The sequence below is a fragment of the Hyperolius riggenbachi genome, chromosome 4, assembly GCF_040937935.1.
Source record: "Hyperolius riggenbachi isolate aHypRig1 chromosome 4, aHypRig1.pri, whole genome shotgun sequence".
Lineage (NCBI taxonomy): Eukaryota > Metazoa > Chordata > Amphibia > Anura > Hyperoliidae > Hyperolius > Hyperolius riggenbachi.
This window is the reverse complement of record NC_090649.1, coordinates 263,175,210-263,193,700: the sequence shown is the minus strand read 5'-3', so window position 1 is coordinate 263,193,700 and position 18,491 is coordinate 263,175,210. Positions and strand designations below refer to the sequence as shown.

Below are 18,491 nucleotides of genomic sequence, written 5' to 3'. Positions count from 1 at the left end.
ATAGCGGACTCCTGCAGTGTACTCTGCCCGGAGATTTATCAGTGCTGTGCGCTGGACTGAGTTACATGCTATTGTAACTTGACCCTGTAACTTCTCATTAGCAGCCGAGGGGAGGGCCCCAGAATGCTTTGCAGTATGGTATGCGGCTTTCGGCTTCTTAAGAGCTTGGGTCTAACAGCTTTGCTGATAAGCACACATCAAATGAAAGAGAGATTTTTTATCTTCAGTGTTGCCTTTTTGGCTTCCTTCTAAACTGTTTAACACAGGAGAATAGAGGTTTAAATTAGCTTTTGCAGCCTGACAGTTACTCTTTAAAGAGAACCCGAGGTGGGGTTCTGACAATGCTAGCTGCACACAGAGGCTGGGTCTGCCTATACAGCCCAGCCTCTGTTGCTATCCCAATCCTCCCCTGAGCCCCTCCCCTGCGCTCTGCTATCCCCCATAAATCACAGCCGTGTTGTCGACACACAGCGTGTCGCAGCGGGCAGTGTTTACCTCTATAGTGTCAGTCTGCTGCTCCCTCCTGCATAGCTCCGGTACCCGCCCACATCCCTTCCTTCCAATCAGAGGGGAGGGATGGGACGCGGGCGGGGACCGGATCTATGCAGGAGGCGGAGGGAGCAGCATACTGACACTACAGAGGTAAACACAGCCCGCACAGCGCGGCTGTGATTTATGGGGGATAGCAGAGCGCAGGGGGAACTTAGGGGGGATCTGGATAGCAGCAGAGGCTGGGATGTATAGGCAGACCCAGCCTCTGTGTGTAGATGGCATTGTCAGAACCCCACCTCGGGTTCTCTTTAAGAATTTTAGTTAGCACATTAAAGCGGATCCGAGATGAAAAATGAACTATAACAAGTAACTTGTCTATATATCTTATCTAAAGTTTAGATAGTTTACACAGCAAATCTAGCTGCAAACAGATTTAATAGAAAATGATTATTTCTTCCTGTGATACAATGACAGCAGCCATGTTGTTTGTAAACATTACACAGAGGCAGGCTTATCTGCACCATCAGCACTCAGGCCCAGTGCACACTGGGCGGATCCGCTGGCCGAATCCGCCTGAAAATCTGCGTGGCTAATGTAGCTCTATGGGCTGGTGCACACCGGCGGTTTGAGGTTTTTACCAAGCCGCAAACGTGCCTCTTGCTGCACGTTTGCGGTTTGCTTAAAACCTCAAACTGCCAGTGTGCACCAGCCCATAGAGCTACATTAGCCATGCGGATGCGGCCGGTGAACACCCGGCGGATCGCATCAAGTTCTGCCCGGTGTGCACTGGGACTAAACTCACTCATCCGCACCCAAAACCGCTAGCGTTTTGTGGATCTGCTAGCCGTTTTGGTGTGCACTAGGCCTACGACTGTGAAAAAAACCTAATCCCCCCTCCTTCCCTCTGCCTCTGAAATCAATGGCTAGTAACACCTCCTCCTCCTGCCCAGACTGAGCTCCCATGAGCCCTTGCTACTGCCAAGGCTCTCTGAAAACCTGTGGGCGTGGTTTTATAGGGAATTAGAGTATTAAAACAAAACAAAAAAAAAAGTATTTGGCTTGAGGAATGCCCTATAAACAATAGGAAAGGAACACAATTATGCAATGAGTAAAAGTTCACCTCGGATCTACTTTAAGCTGCCTACAGATGTTCAGAAGTAGATGGAAATGTAAAGCTTGACAATGACTACTGTCTTTCTTGTGGGATAAATGCTTGTGCATGTTCAGCTAGGTAGAGCATGCAAGCTCTTTTCTATTTAAAGAGCTCCAGACATTTCCGTTTTTGTCACTTTGTATAAAGACTTATATTGACATAAATTAACTCTATACATACTATAGTTAGTTCTTATGCTTCACATTTGTGAATTGGGATAAAAATGTACATCTCAGTGGCTCTTTATTTCTTTGTGTTCTAGGAGTTTGGTGTTGTATCAAACACAAGGTTAATCTCTGCTGCTACTTCTGTATGTGAGTATTTCAAACGCAATTAGGTGTTTCATTTTTTTTTCTTTATTCCAAACTCATGCAACAAAATGGCTTAAAACTTTACATTTATTTTCCACCTGATTTCGTTTTCTTTTAAGCAGTATTTGTTTAGTACAGTCTATGCAATCCCATATACTGGTAGGTGCAAGGCTGGTATAACTTTTAGATTTATTTATTTTTTCCAATTGTCACATCCTGCATAACATTGTTATTAATTTGAATTTCTTTTTTTTTCTGCAGTAAAAACTAGGTTTTCTTATGCATTCCCAAAGGAGTTTCCTTATAGGATGAACCATGTAAGTGAATGTTAAACAATTTATAGTCTATGCATTCAAACTGAAGTTGACTATATAACAGCTATTGGGGCCCATTCACACCTGAGCGATTAGCAGGTGATTCGCTAGTGCTTTTTAAAGCGTTAGTGCTATATTGCCCCATGGCAATGTTTTCACTGCCGTGATTGGCCCTATTGCAGGAGTTTTGCGATTTAGCGCCAATCACAAAACGAGTTCCCTGCAGATTTTTGCCACGATTCTTGAGTGATCACGGTACAGTGCTTAATAAACCGCTGACCATGATCGCTCTGAATCGCAGAAGTGTCTGTGGGGATTGTACCGCACTAATCGCGGTAGCGCTAGTGGTTTGTGCTTTTAGATGTGAACGGGGCCTTACAGTACAGTAGCATTGTCCAGTTAGGCCTAGTGCACACCAGAGCGGTTCGGCTGCAGTTTGCGATCCGCTTGCGGGTGCGGATCTGCTAGGGTAATGTATTTCAATGGGCTGGTGCACACCAGAGCAGGAGGCGTTTTGCAGAAACGCATACTCCCGGGCTGCTGCAGATTTTGGATTGCGGATGCGTTTCTGCCTCAATGTTAAGTATAGGAAAAACGCAAACCGCTCTGAAAAACGGCACTTCAGAGCGGTTTGCCAGGCGTTTTTTGTTACAGTAGCTGTTCAGTAACAGCTTTACTGTAACAATACATGAAATCTACTATACCAAAACCGCTACACAAAACCGCAAAACGCTAGCTGAAACGCTGCAGAAAAAGAAGAAAAAGCGTTTCAAAATCTGCTAGCATTTTGCGGATCTGCTAGTGGTTTTTGGTGTGCACCGGGCCTTACTCCAACATTGTTTTATGTCAGAATACTCTGGCAGGTTCTCTTTGCAGGACACACCAGCAGCATATGGTTTTCAGTAGTCACCAGCTCAATATAAGTGCACTTGCAAACATGTATTGTCAAATTATATAATCAAAAAACAATATCAGCGCAGCCAAGCAAATCTTAACATGTGGAACACTACATATATCGCAGCCAAAGTCCAACGTCTCAGCAAAACGTCCTCAATCAACATAAAATAGTACAATTCAGCGCGAATTCACTTGTGTCCACCACCGAAAGCACCATAAAAATAATTTGCTTACCAGATTATCACAGACCTTAACTACAGGGTCTGCGATATGGCTTTATGAGGTCAGCAGCAGGTGTCTTCGCAGCCGGCCTCCTCTCCAGACAAGCCGAACAATCTAATCCTCAATTGCAGTATTTCACCATAAATGAGGCATGCAAAGAGACAAACGCACATCTAAGCGTATCTACAGCGATTTTAATAACTCATTAAAAAACATAAAGTAGTCCCTGATGAAACTTTGACAGTGAAACCGGTCGGACGAGGCGGACGTGTGGCTGGACGGCGTCCTATGTTTTAAGTGCTGTTTTTCCTTGTGGGTCCCTGTCATAAGGGCCCAGATGTGAGTGACATTTTAAAAACCTTTGTTTTTTAATGAGTTATTAAAATCGCTGTAGATACGCTTAGATGTGCGTTTGTCTCTTTGCATGCCTCATTTATGGTGAAATACTGCAATTGAGGATTAGATTGTTCGGCTTGTCTGGAGAGGAGGCCGGCTGCGAAGACACCTGCTGCTGACCTCATAAAGCCATATTGCAGACCCTGTAGTTAAGGTCTGTGATAATCTGGTAAGCGTATTATTTTTATGGTGCTTTCGGTGGTGGACACAAGTGAATTCGCGCTGAAGTGTACTATTTTATGTATTGTCAAATGCTGGCCACATAGGGGTTGATTCACAAAGGTTACTTATTTTTCATCTGGACTGCTAGGAGTGCTAATGCAAGAGATAAACAAATAAGGAAAGATAGTTCGAGTTGAATAGATAAGGAGAGCTAAACCATGAGTTATGTCAAATAAGGAGAGCTAAACCATGAGTTATGTCAAATAAGGAGAGCTAAACCATGAGTTGTCATTTAAAGAGAACTCGAGGTGGGTTTGTCAAATCCTATTAGGACACAGAGGCATGTTCTGTATACAGTGACAAGCCCCTGTGTCCTTCCATTGTGCCTCCAGCCCCCTCTAGGGTCTGCTGTCCCCATTAAGAAAAGGCACCAGGCTAGCGACATGCAGATTGCCGCTAGCCTGCTATTTACCTCAGCCTGTCAGTCACCGCTGACCACACACACACACACACACACACACACACACACACACACACACACACACACACACACACACACACACACACACACACACACACACACACACACACACACACACACACACACACACACACACACACACACACACACACACACACACACACACACACACACACACACCTACCTCCTGTGTTACACGGCTCCCCCGCCTGTGTCCCCTCCCTCTCCGCCTGAGTTAATAAATAAATTATTTCACCTTAACAGAAAAGCTTTGTGAATCAGGCCCCCTTAGTTTTTTTCTTAGATCTGTTTAGCCAGATAAACAAACGTGAATCCTAAATGAGACTATTCTAGGTCCATATATTCAGATACATGAAATGGAGTGCATTATTGTGAAAGTTGGGGCTGCTTTACACCAGTGGCGAATCTTCTGCGATTACGCTGCATTTGCAATTCCAAAAGCACTGCATGCAGCATTTCAGAAGCAATTCTCGTCCCTTGAATGAGAATCGCAAACGCAATTGTGGCAAAATTGCCACGATTTTGCCATGATTTTCAATGTGAAACAGCCTTATGTCTGAAACTGACTAGAACTTACTGTAGATCAGATGTTTGGATGAGTCTGTTTTTAATCAAAACATGTATATATAGTGCTAATATTTTATACAAATAACAAAACATAACATGAAAACAAGGAAAGCAAGTACACAAGGACAGAATACAAATCTAAATACTAGAAGCAATAAAAATCCCAGAATATAGGTTTGTTCCATTGTCCAATAAAACGTAGAGCAGATTAGTAGTATTTTGTTGCATAGTTATTTAAAAAAAACACTGCTCTAACAGAAGAAAACTAAAGAATAGGTAAACCCAAATTAGTCCAATATATATGTAAAAATCACAAATTTGTATGTCTTCCTGTCCCTCTGAAATAAAATTCCACTCACTAAATATTTACTATAGATATAAAATGCTGTAATATTTATCTAGTTTAAGATGAACTGAATAGCTGCTTTTCTTTGAGTGTAATTAATTTTCAATATTTTCCCCTTAATTCAGCACTCCTCCCATCATAAAACACTAGCAATATTGCTGAAATATAAGCAGTAATTGTATACCCTATGTCTGATCACATTACTGCTGCTGCACACACTCTCTTCCATGGAACCACCAGGGACCATGTCATACATGCCATAACCTCTCCCCAGACTGTTGTGCAGCAGGAGGGAACAAGTAGTAGACCTGGTCATGTCCTCTTCCACAAAGCTTTGTGGAGTACTGCATTAGCAACTAAAAGCACAGTGCACAGGCAAAACATCTGACATACAGCTTGGTCAATCATGTATACTGCATTTTGTTTTAATCTGTCATTCCTCTGTTTTTATAGATACTGGAATGCGAATTCTATCTTTTAGAATTAATGGTAAGTAATACAGGTTATACTTTGAGAAATTTAGATTGCTTTGGCTTCCAATTCATATTTCCAGAAATGCTGGTTACTCACTCTTCGGCCGCTATTGTACAAGAAAACGATTTTAGTAAAATATAGATAATGGATGCAATGTAAACTTGACAGTTGATTTAATTGTGTTTTCATACAAATACTATTGTATTTGAATGAAATCTATTATTCAAGATGCCTGTCTTAAAATCTATCTTTGGGGTCCAGCATTTTCCATTAACCCCCCTCACTCCCTCATCCTCATTGGTTTCATGATGTAAACTTACCTTGCATAATGAGTCCAACACTAGAGCTCGCTTCTCAGCTGGAAATCGCAATATGTTGAAAATACATTTCTGCACATTGGAGAAATTACTATTTTGCAAAGGAAACTTTTTAGGCAGGGAACACACTTTACTGTTTTCGTACGCGTTTTCTGCACAGAGAACTCATGTTAATCAATGGGCTAGTACACACTTAATAATTTGTTCGCGCGCAGAAAAAAACTGAAATTCTGCATCATGACTCTGCACATTTTGTAAGATTTTTTGTATCGATTACATCAGTTGCTATGAAAAAACGCGCGCGTTTTCCTGCATAGAGACACACTTGGTGTGCAGAAAAAGTATGCAGGAAAACGCGCGCAGAAAACTGAAAGTCAAGTGTGTTCCCTGCCTAAATCTTTTGTAAATTGATGCAAGGGTTTTTTTTTTTGTTTTTTGAGTAATGCTTTGTTTTAAGCAGCAAAACAGAGTGGTCGTGTATTACTATTTTATAATCTGGTCTAGAACTGTATAACCATTATTCTTGGGAGGCTTGTGGCATCTAGATAGTGTAGCTAGTTGGGTATATGGCTTGGAAGAGTACAGTGCTGTAGAATGGCATATTTTAGGAACTGTTGAGGAGGGACAGAGTAGAGGAATGAGTAACCAATCGGATTCACAGAAGCCTCTTTCAAGTCAGATGTGAGTAGAGCTAGAATGGTGTCTTTTTGTAACAAACCATTTTAACATGCAAATAGATCCAAAGGAAACGCCGGCTTTTAAAGAGAAATTCCAGGCTACCAGTAATACATGCTTACATGCCTTTCCATGTCAGCCAGCTAGGTAGTGATGTTTATTCAGCCCTCCAACTTAAACGCTGTCCAGCTATTTGATATAGGCCTTCTGTATCCTGAATCAAAAATCCCATTTACAGGTTTGGCATCTTTTACTTTCATGTCCCATGCCACTTACCTTTGAAAAGGAAAGCCTCTGGTCTGGAACCACCAGAGGCTTCCCACCACCTTCTCAAGACCACAACCACTGCCTGGGACCTTTTTTTTTTTTTTTTTTTTAGATCACGGCCACACTCCTCTGTGTGCATGAGCTGGGGATTACGGCCATGCCTGCACAGTAGCATGGAGCCACTTGTGGACAAGCAGCTTCTGTTTACGGGGCAGGCGTGGCCATATTTTCATAGGTGCAGCAGGAAGTGCAGCCACGCAAACATCTGACAAGTCATTTCTCTTTCCACATCGTTCTCGAGACCACCTCCGCTGCTCGGCACCCTCTTTTAGATCATGGCTGTGCTCATTCTGGATGGGCAGGTTCAGCTTACTGTGCAGGCGCAGCTGTACTCACACAGATGCAGTACTGACACACTCGTACATGGTGGAGAGTGCGGCTACCAGATCATATCTGACAGCTCATGTCAGAAATGTTCAGAGGGTCAGTGCGTGGCAACTTCATAGGTAAGTAGCTAACTCCCGCCACCCGCCAATTTCATGGAAAGGGCTGTTTTGGAAGATCATTTAGCCAAAACAATTGGCTGAATTTGTTACATTATGAGTTAACCTAATTACTTTTATGTTTGCTTTGTAAGCGTACGTTCTTACCTCAGTCTTTGTACTTTTCTTCCTTTCAGGACTGTTGTTTGATAGTCTATCATCCTTATAGACCTTTGTTACAGTATGTACAAGATATGGGACAAGAAGATATGCTGCTTCCTTTAGCATGGTAACCTGCATTGTTTTTATATATTGTATTCAGCATTCAAAACTCCCTATTGCAAAAGCTTTTGCATCCAGTTCTGTGTTTTTTTTTTTTTTTTTTGTTTTTTTTTATGCTGTGCTGGACAAATCGCAGAAGCCAAGTTAATAAATTCTGGATAGCTCTCAAGGAAACACTATCAAAGTAATAAGGGTTTTGTCCACAGCATGAATGAATGTGGTAATAGCAGTAAGAGTGGACAGAGCATATATTTATTGCTGTGCAGTGTGTTTCTTTTTTTTATGTGCCTCATACAGGATCTCCTTTACACACTGACGGTGACAGATAGTGGACTAGGTCATTATCGTATGTGTTTTTGCATTTTTCGTAATGCAGTGGATTATTCTGTTTGTAGGCTCCCCCACTTCTGAGCACGTTGTGAAGTGCATGAGCAGTGAGAGACAACCGCTCTCGCTCCTACTCTGCCCGGCCAAAAGTTTGATGGAGGAGCGAGGATTTCTCTCCCTCATCTCAATCCTGATAGCCACTTCCATGTGTGCCCGAATAGCCGCTGTGTCATTTTCCACACTCCTCTAGCTCACATCCAATGACGCAGCAGCCATTTGGGCACATAACAGAGGTGGTGCAAGGCAAGGAGGCAAATTTGTCACCGATGTCAGATGGACCCATATCCATAGCAACCATGACAACTGTATCAAATCAGCAGAGGTGGCGTTCACAGCAATGTCACATCTATATTACAGTTCAGATACCTAAGACAAATCTAAGCAGAACGGCGCAATTCCAAATTTGATTTACATATTTTAAAACAGAGTGGGCGAACCAGCATTTTTCCAACGCCTGTGTCAGCGTTCTCCTATCAGCGCGTAGTGTGTACTTGCAAGTATGACAACTGTATGTTAGCACCAATAAAGAGAAATGCCGAACACCAAACAGTACCCCGAGGGCAATTTGGAGCATATCGAGGGATTCTCAATTGAATAGTTGGTGTTAATTAAGGATTTTTTTTTTTTATCACCTACAAATAGTAGGTGATAATTTTTCACTTCTCTGCTTTTGGCCTTCAGGATGGAGCCTTTTGAGCTTTGTTTGCTCGAGTTTATGTCAATTTTACATAGAAGGCAGAGAAGAGTGTGTCTAATCTCAAGGCGCACTTTCAGACCTCGTACAGTCTTTTAGATAATTTTATAGATGCCGAGGAGGAAATTCCTCTCTGCTCTAAACGATAAGCAACAGCATAATAACCTTTAAAGAAAAAAAAACATTTTTTTACAGCTAAATAAAAAACTCCAGTGTGTGTACTTCCTGCTGGCATGGAAGCAGACATAGGATTAACATCCCGTGTTTACAAATTAGCTGCTCTGCTGAGGCAGCCAGCTGGCACAGCTGAGAGCTCAAATTACAGTTGTGATTATTCACAGATGAGGGGCAATTAGATGGGCTAAATTATATACATACAGGGTGCATTTCTATAAGTTTTCCTTCTGTCCTGTGCAAGAGTTGAGGTCCCACTTTAAATGTGACAGGCTTTCCTGGGTCATCTCTGTGTAATGGGTGGCAAGCATATGGGCTGCCCTACAGTGGTCAAAAAAAGTTTTATTTACGTACATATTACTAACTGTTAGTTTTATCACCTATTTTACGGCACTTTTATCAAACATTAATCGCACTCGGTACATTTTTAGTGAATACTCAATAAAATCGGTAATTATCACTGGAGGTAATTGTTCACCCAAAAAAAGTTACCACACGTTGTTGTGAATAGAGCCCATTGAGCTTAAAGGATACCCGAAGTGACGTGACATGATGAGATAGACATGTGTATGTACAGTGCCTAGCTCACAAATAATTATGCTGTGCTCTTTTTTTTCTTTCTCTGCCTGAAAGCGTTAAATATCAGGTATGTAAGTGGCTGACTCAGACAGGAAGTGACTACAGTGTGACCCTCACTGATAAGAAATTCCCCTTTTTATCTTTCTTGCTCTCAGATGACATTTTCTGCTAGGAAAATGTTTTATATTTTGAATTTCTTATCAGTGAGGGTCACACTGTAGTCACTTCCTGTCTGAGTCAGGACGGAGTCAGCCACTTACATACCTGATATTTAACTCTTTCAGACAGAGAAAGAAAAAAAGGAACACAGCATAGTTTGAGTGCTAGGCACCGTACATACACATGTCTATCTCATCCTGTCACTACGGGTATCCTTTAAAGGTACACAACATTGGAAGCTTGATGAACCTCCTACCTTGATCTGTGGCTCCCCATGAAACATTGGGTAAAGCCTGAGGCCCATGGACAACCCATTGTGTTGGTATGGAGCTTTAGTTGCCATTTGACTACCACTACCATGGATGTGCTTAAATGGAACCTGAAGTAAGTAAAATTATTTAAAATAAACACGTGAAGTAGCTGCAAATGAATATTACATACTAACCTCAACGTCAGTTCCGCACAGAAGCTCACCATTTTCTTATTACAGTGATCCCTTCCAGTTCTGACAATATTTTGTCAGAACTGAAATATACCAGTTGCTGTCAGTTATATTTACAACTGAATGTGCAAGCTAATGTCCATGTTTCCCTATTGCTCAAGTGGGTGATATTACAGTTTTACAGTGTGCTGACCAGGAAGCAGTTATGGGGTAATAGCCATTTTTAAAATGGAGGACAGAAAATTCCATTGATCACAGTGGACAAATGGAACACAGGAGAGATTGAGTACTAGACTACACAGGAGGGAAGTATGACCTGTGTATGGTTATTTTGACTTTTTATTTTCAGTTCAGGCTCTCTTTAAAGATCATCTTTAAGCTGGCCACTAACGGTCCAATTTCTAGCGAAAAATCGTTTGAGCGATCAGAAATTCTGATTGGAAATGAAATATTGTAATACATCGTTCACTACACCATCAACGAACCAATCTTTTCTTCCTATCTATCCCAACCAACAAGAAAATCCAAATTTTGGTTTGACGAAATTTCATTCAGATGACATTTTTTTCACTCGTTCATAATCGATTGTGTCCACCAATGGAGATTATTTACAACCAATCTGATCAGAATTTCTGATCGCTCGAACGATTTTTTTGCTAGAAATTGGACAGTTAATGGCCACCTTTAAAGTGATAAAGCTCCATTTTTAATGTGTAATCTAGATAGAGATGTGTATTTTACAATACAATTGATTCTGGTTTTCTTTGCATTGAAACAGGAGAATAGTCAATGACACATACCGCACAGATCTCTGTCTTCTATATCCTCCTTTCATGATTGCACTAGGTATGTAGAGGTGGGAATTATTCTTAAAATCTATGCATGATCTTTGTTCTAAACCAATACAGTCTAGTGCTTAAACTGCATCCATCTAAAGCCAGAACACATTAATGGAGTCCGGCAGCGTGTACACATACAGGCCATTCACCACTATATCTTCCCCAGCAACAGTACCAACGCTCGTTAGTAGCTCCTCTCTCGTTACACATTCTAGTATTTGTGGTGTGTAAGATGGACATAGAAGGTAATATATGAACATGTATACTGAGACTTGTTTTCAGGCATAAGTGTATCATGGAGGGCATGATAGGTTTTTATTTTTTTACAGTGCTGCTTTTTTTATAGAAAAATTTAAAGATTTCATTGCTTAACGCCATCCTTTACAAAGATGGTAAAAATACATCTTTTTGCTTCCCAAATTTGGCCACTGTCTTCTTTCATGGCAACCCTTAAACTCTCTTATGTGCTTGAGAACCCCTGTTTTTAATCAGTAAACTGTTTTCATGACAACTGACTTGAGAATATCCACTAAGACATGAAAAGAATTGGATGTCTTCCTAAGAGGAAAAAATATAATGGCTACTTATATTTTAAAAAATAAATAGAATAAATAAATATCCATTGATTTTTTTGGCCTTTAAGCAAACTAAATAAGTATTGCATTTTTCCTTAGAGAAATGTTAAATGTTCCTGTTAAAAAGAATAAAAACTACTTAAAGGGACTCCGAGCAGTGCAGAAACTATGGAAAGATGCATATCATTTTAAAGCTCTCTTTCTCCTCTTTCCGATGATATATAAACCGCCACCCTACGCCTTTTAGTTTTCGCTATTTTCGCGATTGAAATTGCCGCGGCCGCAATTTCAATCGCGAAAATAAAGAAAACTAAAAGGCGTAGAGTGACGATTTAGGTGTCGTCAGAAAGAGGAGAAAGAGAGCTTTAAAATGATATCCATCTTTCCATAGTTACTTGTATTACACAGGACGACACTTTGCCCAGTGTCAGCAGCTCCATTCAGCAGAAAAAGTCGGCCTGTGTAATACAAGTAACTATGGAAAGATGGATATAATTTTAAAGCTCTCTTTCTCCTCTTTCTGGCGGCACCTAAATCGTTGCCCTACGCCTATTAGTTTTCTTTATTTCCGCGATTGAAATCGCGGCCGCGGCAATTTTAATCGCGAAAATAGCGAAAACTAAAAGGCGTAGGGTGGTGCTTTATATATCATCGGAAAGAGGAGAAAGAGAGCTTTAAAATGATATGCATCTTTCCATAGTTTCTGCACTGCTCGGAGTCCCTTTAATGTATTTTTCATTAAATCTAACGAGTGAAACAAAAATGAGAGAATTCACTGCACCCCCTTTAAAAGTATACCTGTCATTTTATTCAGCCTGTAAAAAGACGTAGCGCTACATACATGGGCAAGCACAATGTGCTGTTTTAGGGCCCCTGTAGTTTCCATGCCCTGCTGTATAAATGCAGACATCAAACCAAAAAACGTAGATTCCGGTGATGCCTTCAATGACTAACTCCAATGGTTTATTGCAAGCTATCGAAACATTGTTTCTTCTTCAGGCATTATACAGAACTGTATCAGAACCGAACAATAAATTTTGAATCACGTACAGACTTAAGCCCCATCTACACCATACAATTTTTTTTGTCTGATTCGATTCAATCCGGCATGTTTGATCAGGATTCAATTTGCCATTGCGAAACAAAGGCAAATTGAATCGAATCCTGATCGGACATGTCTGATTGAATCGGACAAAAAATTGTATGGTGTAGATAGGGCTTTAGATATGATTTTGTAGGCTCAATGATGTGTCACAGTTGTACCCCCTTTGAAATGTAAAAAGACATCCTCACTGTTCAGATCTATTGAACTCTGGCAGCATTTGTCAATACAGGTAAGTCTGAGTCTTGTATGTAAAGGTATCACCGGAATTGATGTTTTTGATTTGATGCCTGCATTTCTGCTCCTTGACTAGCACTGGACCATACTTCACATGCCCTGCTGTATGTGTTGCATTAATTCAGAAATCCACTGCCTGTTGGCATATGATACCGTACCAACCATTGTGAGATGCATTGCGACCAAAGCTTTGTCTGAAAGGCAGATTTAGAAACTCCATATTCCAGAACCTATTTGTGTTTTCTGTGGTTTTATTAATCTCCATGAGAGGATAAAGATCAGACACTCTTAAATAGCGTTTTATATTATTAGCAATGTGATCCGTATGCTTCCTTTGTATTTGGTATATCCGTTATGTAACCATCAGATGCCGAAGGCAGTAAAATGCTCTATAGAACTGCTTTATGTGCCATGTTTTATGGCACACTGATTACTTTACATTTTTACTCATATTAATTGGCGATTATTAAGAAACTGCTATATTGGCATCTCTTTCCTTATTGCAATATTTTGTAAATGTATGTGTATTTATTATTATTATTTTATTTTTATTTATTTTTTTCAGTTATGTACATTCTCTAACTTTGTCCACTTCACAAATGCTTATTTTTGCTGTCCTATATAAAATGAAGTGGAAAGGTTTGCTGTTAGTATTGTCTGTTCTATATGCTGGTGTTATGTGGGAATTATATTTCTTCTCATCTACATGTTCTGTTCTCTGTCACGCAGCTTGCTTGCATGTGGCATGTGTTGTGCAGCAGAAGGATGCCCGGCAGTGGTTTGCAGAACTTTCTGTGGACATGGAAAAGGTGCATTTCAACATTATATGTATGACAAAATAATGTATTTATTTAATATGGGGAAGTGGGGGTGAAAAAGGGAATGTTGTGTATTTTCATTCATCCACTTTTTTTCCCTCAGAACCATAAGAAGAGAAAAAGTATTTTTTCCTTTTGCTTTACGACTAGTTGTTGCTTAGTGTAGAAGAATGTCTCTTTGTGAACCATCTCACTGTTTCCTTTTTTTTCATTACCAGATCTTAGAAATTATCAGGGTTATTTTGAAGTTATATGAACAATGGAAAAATTTTGATGAGAGAAAGGAAATGGCTGCCATACTTGGCAAAATGCCCAAGCCAAAGCCTCCACCTAACAGGTAAGGCATCTATTCTCTGATTTCAAAAAGTTTTCACTCTGTTCTGTTTCCATCTTCATACATATATATTATAAATCTACATAACTTTTAGTTTTTTTTTATAAATTTTCTTATAAGCTACACTTAAACTTATCGAGGACACCTGTACACGTGCTTACTTATCGTATCCAGCCAATCATGTGATTGTTGTGTGGTGCATAAAATCATGTAGATAAGCCTCTGTAATTGCAGATAACCTTCACACTAAATGACAGAATGGGGGGGAAATCATGGTAGAATTTTTTTTTTTTTTTTATATATATATATATATAAGCCATTTCGATTGATCTGAGATCTTATGGGATTCTTATGCTTAGTAATCTAGAGTTTACATGGAATGGTGGCAGAAACAAAACAAAAAAATCCAGTGAGCTTGTTCAGTGGAATGAAATTCCCTCATTGATGAGGCTGGCCAGACTGGCTCGAGCTGACAGGATTCATATACTCAGATTATCTAAGGATAATAGTAACAGTAGTATTTGGTTCTACTCCTGACAGCCAAGATCAGAATGCTAAGATTTCAGTGGACACAGGCTAACCAAAACTGGTCAGTTGGAAGACTACAAAAACGTTGCCTGGTCTTTGAATCTTGATATCGGATGAGGAAAACCATAGAGTTAGAAGAATTTTGTGTTGATATCATTAATCCATGGACCCAACCTGCCTTGTTACCAGGCTGGTGGTGGTTTGCAATGGGTACAATGGGAAATCCATGCCATGAATATGCAGCTGACAAATGTTTCCATTTTTTTGTAATCCGTGTCCCGAAAAGTTGAAGTGGATTTGAGAAGAAAAGGACGTTCAACGCAGTAGTAGGTTAGTGTTCATAATAAAGTACTCAGTAAGAGTATGTCCATCTAAATAAGCACATTGTAACCTCAGAATGTGCTAATTATACATTGGCAACACTATGTGTTTTGATATTGTTAACTGGAATATAAAGTTGCATATCTTGTCCTGTTTGTTGTGTTTAATACTATTTATTTTTTTACTGTTGGGCAAACCTGACCTAATAAAATGGGATATTGGAGTTGTCTGCTAGTTTGACTGGAAGTTTTGTGAGCAAAAATATCTTGCTGCTACTGCTTTTGTACACAGCTTTCTAGCATCACAAAGGTGTCCCGACTCCTACCAGATAGGAACATTGACATAGTCTATCTGCTCGTCCCTAGCAATCTTACTTGTTGCCAGTTTGAGGAGCGGGGGTCTGCATATGAGGCGTATGACATAATTACTGAGCCTATAATGAAGATACATTCCTGATAATATCCAATCTGTACTGATACTATAGAGTATAGAAGGTGTATTCCCATGATATTAGTATAACATGAGTAAGTGAGAATAAATCATCTTCCAAGTTTTGATTAACCCATGAGTAATGCATGTAGGTTTTTAAAGAGACACTGAAGTCCCCCTTCCAAAAAAAAAATGATTTTGTATGTGTAGTACAGCTAATAAATAAAACAGGAGCAGAGACCTAAGTCTAATATTGCTTCCAGTAGAGGAAGAGTTGAGAAACTCCAGTTGCAGAGCGTTCTGTCTTCTGAAGCTTATCTCAAGTGTCAGTCACTTTATTTGTGGTTTTTATTTTCCTTGCAGAGGATAGTTCAAAAGTCCACTAGCCTGCTCTGTAAAATCATTTAAAATGCTTAATAGTGTGTAAACTGCAAATATTAGAGAATGATGCAATGTTGTAAAAAAAACAAACAATGGAACTGAAAATAAAAATATGAGAATATTTTCTTTGCTACTAATATTCTAGTAATTATCCGTACTACACAACCAATTCCTTATATCATGATTTTTTATTTTTTTGCTTCAGTGTCTCTTTAATTGTATGCTTCATTGATCCCTAAATTTGTATATCCTGCACGTTAACAATCTCCCATATTCCTTTGCAGTGAAGGTGAACAAGGACCAAATGGAAGCCAAAGCTCCAGTTACAGTCAATCCTGAAACTGTCCCATTTTATCCAGTACTGGACCATACTGGATAAAGATTTTTGCCATAGTAATCATCCACAGACTTAGTAGTATTCTTACAGAGTTGGCCTCTCAGCCTTTCTTCTCCATCTCAGGAGGAACGCATTGGAACTTGATTCACTGAGGTCTTACTGTGAGCGGAACGTTCATGAACCTCGGATATATGATCTGTTCGTAACACATTTTGTTTTCTCCTGCCAGAGTAAGATGGACTCAGTTTTCAAACCTTTACAAACCTGATTATGTTTTTTGAACTTATCCACAGCAGCATGTTCATTTTCCTTATTGCTCATTTCTTTACCAAGTTCATGCTGGATTAAGGTTTTTGTTTTTCTTCTTAACTGACTTGAATTGAGCTGTTGTAATTTAAACGCCTGTAGTAACTGTTCTCATTGAAAATATCCACCGACTACTGTTGGCACTGCTGATTTTTTTGTGATCTATTCTCTGGCAGTTACTACAGCTGTTATGTTAGTGATGTGTCTGGGAAGTACTCAGTGTTTGCAATGATGTAAACCATGCTATTTCAGTGAAATTATTTGAAAGGACCACATGATCTATTCTGCTTGTAATCCTAGACCACAATGGCTAATGGCTTGGATGCTTTCTGCATATTCTTCTGCTTGTATGAGTTTACTCCTAATATCCACAAAACCTATTTATAAGTTAACTGGTTTTCCCACAAATTGGACTGACTATAGGAGGGATGTTGACAGCAATAGGAAAATGACACAATAAACCACTTTAAGGGACAGCTAGTGAAATAAAATTGTTTAGTGTACTGTGCACATTGCTGCGAGGGGGGAAAAAAGTCAGTGCTTTCTTTATAACTGCATACCGATAATCTGTCCTTTTTAAAACTAGTCACTGCTTGGCAGGTGTGTGTTCTGTTTGCACAGAAATGATAGAGAATGTAGGTTTCTGTTCTAGGTGTACAACTTTTATGTGGTGCTTAGTGTGGTCCTTGTGTATTAAGTCTAGAACAGAAAATCCAACACTTTTTTTGTGCAGTCTGTTTGCAAACTGTAATAGGATACATCCATGTACTCCTTGATGATTAAGCAAACATCATAGTGTTACCTTTTTACTGTAGTTCAGTTTATGATTATGCCGATCAGTACAACTCTCACATTTCTATTTTTAGTAAAAAAGAGAATGACCTGTCCTTAATTTTTACATTTGTATTGAGTACATTCTTGTATTTAGAATTGTATAAATGCAAGAAGTTCTGTACTGTACCCTACAGATATGATGAAGGAAACTAAACCAAGCCAGCTCTTTGCTCAATTACAAGAGTATAACATTAGGTATGTGATATTATGCTACAAGACCTGTTTAGGAAGGTGGCTTTAATGTGCCTTCATTTGAAGTCTGTGTAGTGTGATTTGGCTTTTACCTCTTGTGCATTACAACTTGCAAATACATACTTAAAATGTTTTTTGTTTCCCTCTATATGATGAGGGTTGTGTGGCACAGTTTTGAGTAGTCTGACTCTGGCAATATTTGTTTACTTTTTGTCCTATTAATAAAGCTTTATAAAATGAAACTTTTGTCATTTAAAAAGCACAATAAAATAGTTTTCTTTTATTTGCCATAAAATTGAGTTTTCATATTGTTGTAATAAAAACATTTTTTTTTTTACTTTGTATAGTGAGTAAAACTACTACTATACTAAAAACTACTACAGAGAAGTCAGGCCTGGTTCACACTAGCACAGTGTGTTACATTGGCCAATATGATGCAATTATATTGTAAAGGTAAGTTTACACTGTTAGAAGTATGGTGTGACAGATCATTTGGCATAAAGCAAGGCACATTTGCAGTGAAGCAGTCAATGAAAGGTATGCTTCACTTCAGCTATAAAAACGTGTAAGTTGCCCGGTGTATGCGAGGCAAGGTATGCATAACGTGCAATGTGTCTTTCTCCTCCGTTGCGTTCCTGTTTTTCAGGGAAAGCTACCCCACAGGGTTGTGTATAAACATAGGTTTCACTTACTTTACAGCCTTCCAGTGACATTACCATTGTATATCTTATAATAAAATGGAAAAAGCGGGTTGCGAGTCTGGAGGCCTGCGGGTACCAGATTCACCAGAAAACGGGTTGGGTGCCGGTCTGAAAAATTAGACCCGCCGAGGCCTCTAATTTAAGCTATCCAAAACTTTTAAGATGACTGTAAATCTTTAACCTATTTTGGTTCCTGGACGTAGTTTCTACGTCCAGAAACCATGCGCGCTACCGCGCGCCCCCGCGGCCGATCGTGCACGCGC

At 39.7% G+C, this 18,491-nt stretch overlaps 1 protein-coding gene across 2 annotated transcripts in view; it reads left to right on the top strand.

Annotated features, from left to right (window-relative positions):
* CCNC (cyclin C) overlaps nucleotides 1-17,822 on the top strand; it is a 52,000-nt gene extending 34,178 nt beyond the window's left edge. Inside the window, exons 5-13 of one of the 2 annotated variants that reach the window (XM_068231224.1) lie at nucleotides 1,908-1,959; nucleotides 2,218-2,273; nucleotides 5,816-5,851; nucleotides 7,775-7,866; nucleotides 11,073-11,140; nucleotides 13,777-13,856; nucleotides 14,084-14,202; nucleotides 15,014-15,057; nucleotides 16,143-17,822. In XM_068231224.1, the coding sequence (XP_068087325.1) occupies nucleotides 1,908-1,959; nucleotides 2,218-2,273; nucleotides 5,816-5,851; nucleotides 7,775-7,866; nucleotides 11,073-11,140; nucleotides 13,777-13,856; nucleotides 14,084-14,202; nucleotides 15,014-15,017 (507 nt within the window). In that variant the 3' untranslated portion in view covers nucleotides 15,018-15,057; nucleotides 16,143-17,822. The remainder of the gene's footprint in view (nucleotides 1-1,907; nucleotides 1,960-2,217; nucleotides 2,274-5,815; nucleotides 5,852-7,774; nucleotides 7,867-11,072; nucleotides 11,141-13,776; nucleotides 13,857-14,083; nucleotides 14,203-15,013; nucleotides 15,058-16,142) is intronic. The other variant, XM_068231223.1, reaches the window with a different exon arrangement.
* Nucleotides 17,823-18,491: the final 669 nt, after the last annotated feature.